The 14,729-nt window shown below is 61.1% G+C and overlaps 2 protein-coding genes across 2 annotated transcripts; both read left to right on the forward strand.

Annotated features, from left to right (window-relative positions):
- Positions 1–203: 203 nt before the first annotated feature.
- Positions 204–5,341, forward strand: ACY3 (aminoacylase 3). Its single transcript, XM_053900602.1, is given in 11 exon segments — positions 204–442; positions 1,211–1,364; positions 1,367–1,399; positions 1,640–1,757; positions 1,897–1,932; positions 1,935–1,991; positions 2,191–2,230; positions 2,232–2,256; positions 4,069–4,152; positions 4,154–4,288; positions 5,117–5,341. Coding segments are annotated over 11 exon segments (1,146 nt in total).
- A 995-nt stretch (positions 5,342–6,336) lies between these two features.
- On the forward strand, positions 6,337–13,893 carry TBX10 (T-box transcription factor 10). The gene is made up of 10 exons (XM_053900603.1): positions 6,337–6,496; positions 6,817–6,870; positions 7,374–7,493; positions 10,516–10,768; positions 10,854–11,108; positions 11,354–11,525; positions 12,357–12,512; positions 12,813–12,880; positions 13,067–13,161; positions 13,604–13,893. Exons 1-10 carry the CDS (start codon positions 6,337–6,339, stop codon positions 13,891–13,893), a joined length of 1,623 nt encoding a protein of 540 aa, XP_053756578.1.
- Positions 13,894–14,729: the final 836 nt, after the last annotated feature.

Consider the following 14,729-nt stretch of genomic DNA (forward strand, 5'->3'; position numbering starts at 1 on the left):
TGAGCTGCACCCCCAGAGGCACAAACGGGGCGGGGCTGAGCTGCATCCCACAACTTTTGACAGACAACCTCCTCGCCCAGCTGGGATCCCTCGGGCCTCAGGGAGCTCACCATTCTGCCACCCCAGCTCTGACCACTGGGCCCCGTGTCCGTGCCAGGGTCACCTAAGCAGGTCCGCCACCAGGTTCTCCACCCCACATGTGGATGTGCTTGCTGTCTGTGCCCCGAGGGCCCTTGCGCCACGCGGCAGTGACTGGGGGCACCCAGTGCCATGACACGTCTGGTGTCTACCTGGCCCAGCACTGGCTGCGGGCCCCGGGGGAGCTGCAGAGAACCAGCTTCGCCACGCCTGGGCTGGCCAAGCCGGTGGCCACAGCTGCCGGCCGTCGCTGCATGGGCCGGGACCCCAACCGCACCTTCACCAGCGACTTCCTCACACGGGTGTCCTCCAGGCTGGCCCAGCCCCTCGGCCTGGCACTGAGTCCCCGCCTCAGACGGTCGCGGTAGACTTCAAGCTGATCAGGGCTTCCTCTGAGTTCCCCAGACCCACGGTTTGCCTCCGACCAGCCCCATAGGCTGCGTTTACCTGTCCAGCACCCCAACAGCTCTTCCTCCTCCAGTAGATGTTCGCTGGGCCCCATCTCCGAGCTGGGCTTTGGTCAGCTCAGGTGAAAAAATGGGGAATAAGACTGAGGTGTTGTCCTTAGCCCACTGGGGGACACAGAGGAAAACGGCAGCAACCACAACCCAAGAGGCTAAATGTAGGGGAGGGGGCAACATGAAGCATCTAACATGGCCAAGGGCAGCCATGGAGGGCTTCCTGGAGGAGGTTATATCTCAGCCAAGCCCCAAAGGGTGAGTAGAGGTTAACTAGGAAAAGAGAGGAGAGGAGATTCTGGGAAAGGGTCCGGCAGGTGCAAAGGCCTGGAGGTGCGGCTGCAGTGAAAGCTGATGAAGCAGGTGGCAGGCAGGTGGGGCTGGGCTGAGGGTTTGGATTTTATGGGGCCAGTGGGCAGCCGGTGGGGGTCCTAAGCAGGGCAGGGACGGCCACAGTGGCACAGAGAAGAGGCCTTGAGCTGCTCTGTCTCTCCTGCAGGGTCTCGGGGGCTTCACCCCTCCCTGCAGCATGAGGCTGTCATCCCATTAAACCTCTGATCACTGACTGAGACTCTTAGGGGGCTGACACCCCATTCCTGCTCCTGCAGTGCCAGGGCCAACCTGGATGACCCATGCAAGGTGACAAGGGCCCGAGAACTGAACCAGCTGCCGGGGCCCCAGGCCTCAGGCCGGGCCTTCGGCTTTGTCCTTGACCTGCACAGCAGCACGGCCAACACGGGCACCTGCCTCATCGCAGAAGCTTCCCACAGAGGGTCTTTGCCATGCACCTGTGCCACCACCAGGTGGCCCTGGCCCCTCAGGGGCAGTGGGGAAGGGGACAGCTGGGATGGTGCCAGTGCCTCCCCTGGCCCTCTCCTTGGGCTCCAGTCAGGGCCTGCCACCTGCAAGTCCTCCAGGCCCTCTGGTCCCTTCCTTCCCCCCTTCCTGCCAGAGGGTGGAGGGAGGCTGGGCTGGGGTAGGTAGTGCCCCGTGCTCCCTCCATGCTCTCCCCACGCCTCAGTTTCCCCTTCTTGGGGGCCTGACCCACCCCTCCTGTCCCTCCACCCCCACTGCAGAGCCCCAAGGTGCCCTGCCCAGCCCTGTACCAGCTGCCGGGGTGGGGGAGTTATAGCCTGGACCCCTTGGCCAAGAACGGAATGGGTAGGCTGCCACCTCAGGAGAAATGGGTGAGGGGGCGGGGCTTGGAAGGGCGGGGCCGCGTGATAGGCAGGGTCAAGGACCTGGGGTTAGAGCACTCCTCTCTGGGACACCCCCCGACCCCTCTCCTCCTGGTCCCCAGTCCTGGAGCTGGGCCCCCAGCCTCAGGGTGTGCTGCGAGCAGGATGAGGACCCTGGTGGCCAAAGTCCTGGACTTCATCGAGCTCTTCACCCAGGGTGAGATCTGCAAGGACTTGCTGGGAAACTGAGACCCGGAGAGGCGAGGGCCCGACCCGGGGACCCTGGAGCCAGGCTCACGGGTGGGCTGGGGACCAGCCTTGGGTGGCCCCCACGGCCCACTGTGTTCTGGGCCCGGAGGAAGGGACAGGCTCACACACCCAGCCTTTGGCCCAGGCACAGCCTCTCCTGCTTTAAGCACATGGAACGGGCAGCGTGGACCGGCCACGCACGGAGGCTGGGGACCGGGCATCCTCAGCTGCAGGTGCGTGTGTGTTGCTGTGGGGAGATTCCTGGGTCACAGCTTTGGTGGCAGAGGCAACTGAGGCCCAGGGGCAGGGACCACGGTGCCTCCCACAGGGTCATCAGGACCTCAGAATCAGGATCAGAACACGAGGCTGCCCCCTCCCCCCGCCAATGCCCTGCCCCTACAGCCTCCCTGGAACCCCACGGACAGGCCTGGCATTCGGGGACACAGTGATCTGCCCGGCGCCTGCAGAGGCCAGGAGGGGCTCCTCACAGCCTGGCCACAGAAGGCAGAGGGAGGTGATACGGAGCGGGCACCACCCAATCCACCTGCTTGCAGGTGCAAACATGGAGCCTGTCTTTATTTTCCAAGTACTTCCCCGAGCGTCCCTCCGCACGTTAGCAGGGAATCCGGCATTCCTGCTGCAGGCCTTCCCTTCCTGAACGTCACAGGAGTCTGGCCTCCCCGCTTCTGCGCCTGGCCTGGCGGGGAGGAGATTGGGAATATCGCGCCGCCCACCGGCTACCGCTCTGCCCGCTGCCACGTGGGGTCGCTGTCACACTAGGTGCACGCCCTCCGTGGCCTTCGAGTCCTGCAGTGTCCAGGCCACAGGCCTCCCCACGCTGGGTGCCCAGCCCTAGCCTCCTTAGTAACCGTTCTCCAAGTGTCGCAACTGGCCTTCGGGGGGCGGGACGGGCTTCAGAGGGGGCCACATGCTCTGTTGGCACCAGCCCTCCCCCTGCCACGGCAAAGATCTGTCCCCCAGCCCAGTAAGCAGCCACAGCCCCCTCCTTCAGTGGTGAGTCCCGGCGGGACAGCATCGGAGTGACCCAGCAGACAGAACTGGTATGCACCGGGGGCGCAGCAGAGGCTGGGCACAAAAAAGAAAGAAATATCGGAAAGAATTTGACATTTGAAAAATTGTTTAAAGAACCAGAGTAACAGGGCACCTGGGTGGCTCAGTCAGTTGAATGTCTGACTTCAGTTCAGGTCATGATCTCACGGTTTGTGAGTTCGAGCCCCACGTCCGGCTCTGTGCTGACAGCTCCGAGCCTGGAGCCTGCTTCAGATTCTGCGTCTCCCTTTCTCCCTGCCCCTCCTCTGCTCATGCTCTCTCTCTCTTGCTCAAAAATAAACATTGAAACATTTTTTTAAAAGAACCAACGTAACAATTGTAGGAAAAATCAGCCATTGGTTGGGGTTTTTTGCTCTTATTAAAGCTTCGTGTTTGATTTTGAGGTTTTCTCTTACTTATAACAACACCGTAGTGGAGGGGCAACATCTTTTCGGTGTTTAGGGCTGGGGGCCCATCCATCGTCCTTACAGATGCAGAGCCACGACAGTGATTTCGAGTGATTTCTCCCACAATTTAAAAATTTATTTGATAGGCCATTATATTATGTTTACTCTGTGTCAGACGCTGTTAAGCACTATTAGCCGTTTAACTTAAACCTCAGGAGGATAGGAGAAGACACTATAATTCCTATTTTACAGAGGAGGAAGCTGAAGAACAGAAAGGTTAAGTGACTTGCTCAAGGTCACCCAGCTAGCAAGGATTTGAACCCAGGCTCTACTGTCTGTGCCCTTAACCACGAGGCTACACTTCCACAATGACAACTGTCTTTCTAAGGCAACTTGTGTCTCCATTCTAAACACAGAGCCAGGGGCATCTCGGCAGACACCCTGTCACATTGGTTGAGAAAGTGAAGCAGTGACTGTATGAGACCATCGGTGAAGGGCATCTCTTGGGCACTGCCTGCTGGGGTTGCCCCCACAGGAGCCAGGGCAGAGGTCGGCCCCAGCAACCTTGGCCGGAGGCTCTCTTCCCAGGACTGAGGCTTCCAGACCCTACAGCCCGGTATAGCCATCCTCCAGATGTCCGGTGGTGAGAATGTGCTCTGTGAGGGGGGGGCCTGCCGTGTACCCCATGTTCATCAACAAGGCCACCTACTATGAAAAGGGCATTGCCTCCATTCAGGCGGAGAAGCTCACGTTCTCCGTGCCTGCCCTGCCGCGCTGGCCCTCACCCCCGACCCAGCCCCTGACCCAGGCCGGACCCGCACAGCCTCAGCCCTCCCATCTGAACAATGGGTCCCGAGCCACAGTCTTGCTCCCGGGCTCCCCTTTGCCTTCTGCTGTATACCATGTTTCTAGCCATACCCCCATGCCTCCGTACCTCAGTTTCCCATCTATAAAATGGAAGATGTCCAGGGGTTAATGGTTCATGTCCTCTGTCCTTCATGGTCCCTCTCTGTGACCTCAGGATCTGGCGCAGGTCTGGCCCAAGGTGGTCTTGGACATGCTGTGTGTCCTGGGGCCAGTGATGGCTGTCTCTGTACAGCCTATAGGTGCCCAGGGGGAAGATCCCCCTTGGAGTCAACAAAGGGCCTTCCAGAAGAGGCCACGACCCAGAGGGGGCCTCCCAACCTGCCTGCACTCCTGGGGCTGGAGAATCAGTCTGAGAGAGCAGAAGCCCATGCACGTGCCTACCCAGGCACTGTGTGTGTGTGTGTGTGTGTGTGTGTGTGTGTATGACTGGACACACATGTGTTTCCAAGAACTTCAATACCTTGGGTGTCCTTCTGAGGAGGTCTATATGTGGCTGGGCACACAGCCCAGATGTGCATTTCCAATGTATAATGAGCCCGGTGCCCATGGGGACTCAGGGGGAGTCAGGGCTGGAGAAGGGGTGCAGCTCGACAAGGCTGTCCCCACCCAGGACAGCCGCCCAGGGGCAGGGACGCAGGGAAGAGGTACCTTGGCCTGGGGTAGGGGGAGTCCTACCAGCGGGGCTGGAGGTTCTCAGCACCCCAAGAGGGAGCGGGCGCGGGGTCTGCTGCTGGGGTCCCCTCGGTCCTGACCCAGGCCCTCTCTGCAGGGCGTCCACACAGGCCAGACTGGACACAGCCCGCAGCTTCTGCACCCACCTGAGCCTGACAGGCTGCGGCTCCTGCCTGACAGCGGGGCCGGGGGGCCCAGAGCGTCATCCTCGGGAGGCGTCTCCCCCCGGCCCCTCTGCACCCTCGCCTGGCCCATCCATCTCCCCGCGGCCACAGCTGCCACGCAGCCTCCTGCTATTGAGCAGCGAGATGAGAAGGTGTGAAGGATATGGGGGCGCCAGGGACGGGCTGGCAGGCAAGATGGATGAGGGGGCAGGGGGGCCAGCAGGCGCCTCCGGCGGGAAGGGCAGGCCGGCCGGGGAGGAGGCTGTGCAGAGAGGCGCGCCTGTGTGTGAGGCGTGTGTGAGAGAGAGAGCGCGTGCACCCATGCACACGGCAGCTTGTGCACGTGTGCACACGAGTGGGTGTGGGGCATGGGGCCTGGGGTTCATCTGTGTGCAAGTGGGGTGGCCCATCAGTGTCCTCACCTACATGCGTGGAGGGGGCGTTTCCCATCACACAGAGCAGAGCTGCGTGCAGGTGCACGCACACGCGTGCGCACACACACACACACACACACCAGTGGCCAACAGGACCCTGGGCTGGCCCACTCCTGGGAGTCCAGGCTGAGGGGGAGCCGGGAGGATTGGTGGGAATCTCCCAAGACCATCATCTCTCCCCTCTCCCTCCTCCCCACCCCCCCACCCCACTGTGGATCCTGGGACAGCGTGGCATGGCCGGTCACACACCTCACTGGGTGGCCCCTGATAGCCGCTGGGACCCTCCCAAGCATGGAGAACCGCCCCCTCATCCTGCCCCACAGCAAACCCCAGAGCTGTGCATGGGCCTACCTCTCCCAGCTTGGCAGGCAGGGATCTGGGCTACAGGAGACCAAAGCAGGAGGCACCCCTAAGCGGAGGGAGGAGAGGTCTGCCCCCGGGCATCAGGCTCTGGGAGGAGCTGCGTGTCATTCTTGGAGAGAAGCAGTCCTTCCGACCCGCGTTCCCTCCATGCCCACTGCCAGGCATGGGCCTCCGCCTCCCCCACGTCCCCAGTGCCACACTCTGGAGGAGGTGTGTTGGGGAGGGGGGGTCTAGTCTGCCTTGGGGACCCCAGTCAAGCGGGCCCAGCCCAGCCTGAGGTGCTGTCCCCTAGTGCCGGCCTGGGGGCTGGCCTGGAACACTCCCTCCCAGACTGAGCTCTCCTGGGGTCTAGCCCGATGACCCTCCCTGGGCAATCGGGCGGCAACGAGATGGCCAAGCAGCACTCTCATCTGACAGCAACCAGCTTTGTGCCTTCCTGTGCCTTCCTGACCGGTGATCCAGGTGTCCCTCAATGCCGGGCCTGGATGGGCGTGGGCAGCCTGGAGAAGGCGCCTGGTCGGGCTGGAGAGAGCAGGCTGACCTGTGGGCAGAGCAGACACCCGCCCCAGAGACCTGTGACCTGGGCCAGCCTCCCACCCCGTGGGGACTACTTAGGCACCGTCAATCAGGATGGGAGCAGTTTACTGCTGTTCATCCCAGAGAGAAGAGATTATGCGCGCAGTTGGGGAAACTGAGGCACGGGGGCTGTCGGGAATCCACCAGCATCGCACAGCTCCTCGGGCCCCAGCCATCACCCAGACCCGGCTTCCTGCCATCCAGTCCAGGAGCTCTGCCTCTGCCAGCACTTGCTGATGCTGCCCCCTTGTGATTCCCAGTTTCCCAGGCGATGCCACACCAGCAGCAGCCCCAGGTCAGGGGTCGAGGTCCTGGTGAGAGGGCATCACCTCTGCCATCAGTCCTCATGCTCCTGCGGCTACTGCGGCCTCCCCGGCCTCCGCCAGGCCTTTTCAGTGCCCAGCCCTCCAGTCACCGGGCCTGGGCCCCTGCGGACCACCCGGCCAGGTCCTCCAAAAGGGCCCCCACTCTGCGCCTGGGTCCATTGATCAGGAGTGGCTGAGGGGCTCCTGGCTGGGAAAGGGAGGGAGCCGGGAGGGGGGACCGGGGAGGGGGGGAGGAGGCTTTGCAACGTCAGAGCCTTCCCACCTGCCCTCCTCCCACACAGCACCACTCCTGGAGCTGGACAAGCCCGGCCAGCAGCCTGGTGCAGTCCAGTCTGAGGGTGGTTTGGAGACGGGGCCCTGCATACCACAGGGCCAGAGTGGCCTGCCTGCAGAGACCAGGTGCCTGACTCCGGTGGAGAACCAAGACGTGAGTGATCGCCTGGAGGGAAGGACGGTCCCGCAGAACTGAGCTGTGCCGCTGAATGGGCCAGGAGACCAGGAGCGTCTGACCACCAACCCAGCAGGCAGGGACTCCTCAGGTGACAGCTGCAGCTGGCCCGCACTGAGCAGGACTTCTCCAGGAGCCAACGTCCAGGCCGTCCCCATGGCAGGTACGGTGTAGGCAGCCGAGGTGGCCCCATGACTGGGCTCAGGCTCCAGGGTGAATGGGGCGGGGCAGGGACTGGGTGGGGGGACCAAAGAAACCCTTCTGGATCCAGGTCTTGGGCAAGAGGGTGGGGCAGGGGCACCCCACGCTAAGGCCTCAGATCCCACCAGGGCAAGGTTGATGGGCTCACAGCCGCCCATGTGCAAATATGGGGGTGCTGATGGGCCGGGGTACAGAGCCATTTCTGGGAAGGGAGAGCCTTCTCAGGCATGAGTGACCTTGGACCTGTCCCTTCCTCTCTCTGGGCCTCGCCCATTGAGTATCAAGGTCAGGGGCTACACAAGAAGTCTCTAACTTCCCCTCCAGACCTGGCTCCATGCTTGTGGGAAATTGTCAACTCCTGACCCCAAGGGATGCCAGCTTTTAGAGGAACCAGACAGAGAAGGGGCCCCTCCTGAGTTTCTGAGAGCACTCGGGGGTGGCACTTTGACCAAGATGGGCAGGGGGTGAGCTCATAGAAGACTTGGGAGCCAGTGACCAGCCTGTGAAGGCCCCAGACCCAGGGAAGCCATGAGCCTCTCCCCTGGGGACCCATGGACCCTTGAGGTTTTGTCATCAGTTACCCAGATGATAGACCTGCCCCAGCAGGGCAGCTGAACAACGGGCAGTTGCCCATGTGGTGGCCTGGTCCAGGTGGTGGGGACATCAGCCCGTCTACACTTCATGCCCCTCTGGGAGATGCAGACCTGATGCGGTCCATCCCTCTCGGAAAGACCCCCACCCACTCCCGGGGCTTTTCATACGTGGCCCTCAGGGCTGCGAAATATGGGACCGCAGGCCCTGAGCCCCACACTCCAATGAAGCACCTACTATGTGCCAGCTCTGGCCAGGCGCTGCCCACCTGTTAGCTCATTACACGTAGACCACCCCGGGAACCTCCCTCCACCCATCCCTCTATCCGTCCGTCCGTCCGTCCATCCATCCATCCAACACCAAAACCCACCTCTGCCCAGGGGATCTCAGTTCTACCAGGCTCTTGGCCACTTAGGGGGTTGCTAGAAACTAATAGTCCATTTTTCAGGATTTTTTTTTTCTGGTTTTAATGTTTAACTTGTAAAACATACATAACACAAAAATTACCATTTTGGCCATTAAAAATTTTTTTTTGTCTATTTATTTTTGAGAGAGAGAGAGAAAGAGAGACAGCACGTGCAAGGGAGGGGCAGAGAGAGGAGACACAGAATCTGAAGCAATCTCTAGGCTCCGAGCCCAACGCGGGGCTCGAACCAACGAACCGCGAGATCATGACCCGAGCCAAAGACGGATGCCTAACCAACTGAGCACCCAGGGCCTCCACCCCCCATTCGAGCCATTTTTAAGTGTACAATTCGGTGACGTTAGGTACATTCACAAGGCAGCCATCACCACCATCGTCTCCAGAACTTTTGCATCTGGCAAAACTGAACCTCTGTCTCCATTAGACGCTCCCCCCCTGTCCCCCTCCCTCCATCCCTGGCACCCACCGTTCTTCTTTCTGTCTCTGAAGCTGACTGTCGTAGGGACCTCTCACAGACGGAAGCACACGGGATTTGTCCTTTTGCGTCTGCCTGGCTTATTTCACTTAGCGTGACGTCGTCAAGGTCCACCCAAGTCACAGCACGCTGCAGAAGCCCCTTCCTGTTTAAAGCTGAAGACGGTTCCGTTGTCTGGCTAGACCACACCTTGCTTATCCATTCCTCCAACAGTAGACACTTGGGTTGCTGTCACCTTCGGGCTGTCGGGAATCGTGCTGCTGTGAACACTCACGCACGTGTCTCTGTTCGGGTTTCTGCTCTCGGTTCCTTTAGCGCATTTCTCCAGTTCTAGGTAACTCCCCAGAAGTGGCCTGGCTGGATCCTACACTCATTGTGTTTTTCGCAGCAGAGGCTCCATCTTGTACCCCATCAGCGATGCAGAGGGTTCCAATTTCCACACGCCCCCACCAACACTTGCAATTTCTTTCCTTTCCTTTCCTTTCCTTTCCTTTCCTTTCCTTTCCTTTCCTTTCCTTTTTGTTTCTTTTCTTTTTGGTAATAGCCATCCTCATGGGCGTAAAGTAGTGTCTTATTTCAGGTAGAGTTTGCTTATTTTTATTTTTTATTAAAAAAAATTTTTATATTTATTTATTTTTGAGAGAGAGAGAGAGAGAGAGAGAGAGAGACAGAGCATGAGTGGGGGAGGGGCAGAGAGCGAAGGAGACGTAGAATCCAAAGCCGGCTCCAGGCTCCGAGATGTCAGCACAGAGCCCGATGAGGGGCTCGAACCCATAACCGTGAGATCACGACCCGAGCCGAAGTCGGATGTTCAACCGACTAAGCCATCCAGGCCCCCCAGGATTTATGGTGTTTTGTTTTTTTTTTTAAGGAGGGTAGAGGGTGGCAAAATTTTTGGTCAAGGCTCGTGCCAGGATGGCACGTCAAGAAATGGAATGTTTATGGGGCGCAAAGTCAGACATGGGCGGGAGTCCTTGGTGGTGATTCGAGGATGTCCTCTCAGTTCAACTCTCCCGGAGCAGGACCAGGCACCAGGGTCTCTGCGGAGTGAAGACGCTCATTCCCGAACCCACGACCTCCCATGTCCTACCATCGTAACAGGTGTCGTTTTTGAAGGGTGTGCCGGGCACCGTGTGTGTCCTCGCAAATCCTCGCATCAGCCCTGTGAAGCACGTATCAAGAACCCCTTGGGACAGATATAGAAACTGAGGCTCTGAGAGACGGAACGATTTTGTTGCTCAAGGCCACAAGGCCACGTGACTTGATGGCTCGAAGATTCCCTGAGGAGCCAGGCAGTTCCCGTCTCTGGCCTCCAGGAGACTTAAGTCGGCATTTGCCTCATGAAGTGATGCCCCGTCAGGGATACTATGGGAACACAGGCCTGGCAGTCAGGGAGGGCTCCCTGGAGGAAGAGGCACCTAGGTGCAGCCGGAAGGATGAGAGCCGGCTTGGTGGTGCGGGGGTGAGGCTCAGGCTTTCATCCTCTCTCCCCAGCCTTCCTCTCTGCCGGCCTCGGGGTACTCGCAACCTCAGAGCCCTACACCCTGACCAGCTCCAGCTGGGAGCCCCGGCTGGACTCCCCATTCCCGTCAGACCCTCCCACCGGGGCCCAAGTCGTGGCCGAGCCCGGCAAGCAGGGCCCCAAGAACCCGCGTGTGTCCAGCGTGACGGTTCAGCTGGAGATGAAGGCTCTGTGGGAGGAATTCAACCAGCTGGGCACGGAGATGATTGTCACCAAGGCAGGCAGGTGCGAGCAGCGGGCGTGTGCGTGGGGGGGGACAGGGGGCCACGGTGGGGCCGCCCTTGGGCTGCTGAGCGCCACCCTCCTGCAGGAGGATGTTTCCCACCTTCCAGGTGAAGATTCTGGGCATGGACACGCTGGCTGACTATGCACTGCTCATGGACTTCGTGCCTCTGGACGACAAAAGATACAGGTCTGGGGGCCGGCCCGGGGAGGCAGCTGGGACAGCAGGGGGGCGGGGCCAGGAAGTCGACCCCTACCTGCACCCTGGGGTGAGCCGGGGGCCAGTCGGAACTGTGACCGGGGAGGCCTACCCTGGGGCAACAGCGGGAAGCCTGACGGCAAGGCGAGGGGCCCAACGCAGGGCAGCCTGAGGCGGGCAGTGGGCTAGCCTGGGCAGGGACAGTGGGCTAGCCCACTGCGGCCACCGGGCGCTCGAGGCCAGACAGCATCCTTGGGGTCTCCGGTTCCTCGCGTGTGAGTTGGGGGTAGAGCAAGGGCCCCTCGGCCCCGCCGGTCTTCAGGGCAGGGGCGGCAGGTGAGGTGCCGTGGGGGCGGACGGGGCACCCTTCCCACGCGCTCTGTCCCCAGGTACGCCTTTCACAGCTCAGCCTGGCTGGTGGCGGGCAGAGCAGACCCGGCCACGCCCGGCCGCGTGCACTTCCACCCGGACTCGCCGGCCAAAGGTGCACAGTGGATGCGCCAGATTGTGTCCTTTGACAAGCTCAAGCTGACCAACAATCTGCTGGACGACAACGGCCACGTGAGGCCCCGGCCACGGCGGGGAGGGGGCAGGGCAGGGCTGGGGACACCGGGGCCTGATCATAACGAAGCCTGGAGCCAGGGCCAGCTGTGACTTTGGCGCCCAGCGTCCCCACCCGCTACTGGCGGCTAACGCTGGGGGCCAAGTTCACCCGGCCAGGGGTTGGGCAGCAGAGGGGACTGCCCGAGCAGGGGGCTGGAAGTGAGAACGTTCCAGCGAACACTATCCTCCTCGTAGACAGTGTGTATGGAACGCTGTTGCAGGGGCAGGAACAAGTGCAAAGGCCCCGAGGCTGCAGAACGTTAGGCCCGTCGGGAGAAGTGCAAGGAGGCTCCCCACGTGGCCGAAGTGGGGCGTGTAGGGGAGATGGGAGGAGAGAGACCCTAGAGGCTGCCAGGGCTGATCTGCGGGGCCAGTCGGCTGCGGAGAGGGTTCTGGCTTTTACTCTGTGCGGTGGCCACAGGAGGGTTTTGAGCAGGGGGTGGCACGCCGCAGCTCGCCGGGGCTGCGGTGTGGACAATAGACAGCGCAGCTGGACGGGAGCAGGGCCGCTGGCCAGGAGGCAGTGGGGTGGGAGAGCTGATCAGATGCTGGATATTTCTGAAGGTGGAGCTGACGGCGGGATGTGGGTGTGAGGGAAGGCAAAGTGGCAAAATGCTCAGATGCCACAGGGCCTTTGATGCAGAACCGTGGGCCCTCGGGACCAGACTCTGCGCCCCCGTTATAAGAAAGACAGCCGTTCTGCCCTGGAGAGAGAGGCTTAGCCCAAGGGAAGGTTTGCTGCTGCTCCCCCACACCCCCGAACACTGCCTTCCGCAACCCCCCCCCCAGATCATTCTCAACTCCATGCACCGCTACCAGCCCCGATTCCACGTGGTCTTTGTGGACCCACGCAAGGACAGCGAGCGCTACGCCCAGGAGAACTTCAAGTCCTTCGTCTTCAAGGAGACCCAGTTCACAGCCGTGACAGCCTATCAGAACCACCGGGTGGGTTGGGACCACAGCTCACGAGGCAGCTGCCAGCCCATTTCACAGGGATGGAGACTGAGGCCCAAAGCTCTGAGCTCAGAGCCTTGCCCTTCTCTCCTTCCCTAGGACTCAGCAGACTTCTGCCCTCGGTCATTCCCCTGCCTTCACGCCCAATGACTCTGTGGCTCCTGGGCTGAGGGCCCGGGTCCCAGGGCCTCCTGATTGGGGGGTTCGGGGAAGACAGGGTGGCTGAACCTGGGACCCCACAGCCTCACCCTGGCTCAGGGTTGGCCCATAACTGCACTTTCTCCTCTGCAGATCACCCAGCTGAAAATCGCCAGCAACCCTTTTGCCAAGGGCTTTAGGGAGAGTGACTCAGACTCCTGGTACTGTGTGAGCCCAGCTGCCCCAACCCAGCCCCTCACCCCCATCTGCACTGTCTCCTAAGGCCTCGGGTCCTGCCCTTCTCTCTGCTTCCTGCCCACTGACTGGTCCTGGGGTCCCACGGCCTGCCTTGACCTGGGCTCTCCCCTGTGACCCTCTGCCTCCATTCCTGTTCGTCCCGTCTCCAGGACTGTCCCTCCACGAGCCCTGCTCAGCATCCCGACCCGGAGTCACAGCGGCCTCGGCCCCTGCCTGCTGAAGGGCTCCACAGAGGAGGGAACAGGTCAGCCTCCAGGCTTACAGACACAGTGGGACCAGAGCCTGCATGATGGGCAGGAAGCGAGGAGACAGGGCCACACGGCCTCCAGGAGGGGGCTTCAGCACGTCCAGCCAGCCCACTGGGCACCTGTGTGGACAAAGAGGAGGAGGCAGAGAATTCTGAGGCAGTTTGGGGCCAAGGGCACAGAGAACAGGACGGGGACAAGGTGCTAAGAGCAGGGGTGGGAGGTGTCAGACGGGCTTCCTGGATGAAGTGGCTCCTGAGCTGGGCCTTGAAGAACTGGGAAGGGTTTGGACGGCAAGAGATGGCAGGGAAGAGCGAACGAAGAGAGAACAAGAGCGAAGGCTGAGAGGGGGGCAGCTTGGGATGGGAGCAGGGGAGGAAGAGGGGAGGCTGAGGCTGTGAGGGAAGGTCCGGGGTCCACACAGACCATGTCTTCCCTCAGACTCCCACAAAGCTCCAGTCTCCAACTCCAGGACCTCCGCCCGGCTGCGACATCAGCTGCTGGCCCCCCCTGAGGCTCTGCTGGCCCCAGCCACCTACCAGCCCCTCGCCTACCAGGGCCTGTACCCTGGAGCCTCAAGCCCCCTCAGAATCCCAAGGGCCCGACCAACGCCATACCCCCTCCCCAATGTCCAGAACGACAGAGATCAGGAGAGCCTGCCCCTCCCAGCTAGGCTGGGGCTCCTGTCCCCCACCGCCATGTGCTTGGGGACTGTCCAGGACCCTCAGTGATGATGAGGGCCCTGTGCACAGACTCCTCTTACCCTGAATACTACCCCTGCTGCCTCACCTCTGCAGAGGCCCTCTTCCCTCAAGGATAGCAGGGCAGGTGGAAGCCCAGAGAGGGAGGCTACCTGCCCAGAGTCACAGCAAGGCCGAGAAGATGCCAGGCTTGGAACCAGCCCCCCCCCCCATACATGTCCCCTTCTGCCTTGGGGGTGACTCCTCTCAACCCTGCTTTACCTCTCCTTTTCCCCCAACATTAAACCATTTGGCATGAGTAGTCAGAGCACTTCTGTCCTCGGGGGTGGGGGTGGAAGGACTCAGGAACACCCGGACCCCAGAGACGGCTGCAGACATTCCAAAGCTCTGCCCGGTGCCGGTGGTATCGCTGGGAGCACAGTGATGGTAAAGGTGCCAACACCAGCCGAGGAGCAGCGCTGTGAGTGAGGCTGCACGCTCTGCTCCCGGCCTTGACGTGCCCGGCTGAGGACTGAAACTGCAGCTCAAAGAGGCACCTGCTCAAAGTCAATGCAAAGCATTGGCGACACCGGCCATTCCACTATAGGTGCTGCGCACAACTGGGGTGGTCTGGTCCGCGAGAAGCCAGGGTCTGGAGGGATGCAGAACCATGATGGGCAGTGACCACACGGGCCAGGCCAAGTGGGGGGGAGGGGGAGGGCCTGAGACTCCAATCAAGACTCGACGCAGGACAGCTTCCACAGCAGAGTGACATTTAAACCTACACCTAAAGGAGTAGAAATTGAGAGCGAGAGGGAAGGGGAGGAGGGAAGACAAGCTCCCAGCGGTGGGAAAAGCAGGGCAAAGGCCTGGGGCTGGAGTGGGTC

The sequence above is a fragment of the Panthera pardus genome, unplaced genomic scaffold (assembly GCF_024362965.1).
Source record: "Panthera pardus isolate Hobbes unplaced genomic scaffold, ASM2436296v1 HiC_scaffold_12, whole genome shotgun sequence".
NCBI lineage: Eukaryota > Metazoa > Chordata > Mammalia > Carnivora > Felidae > Panthera > Panthera pardus.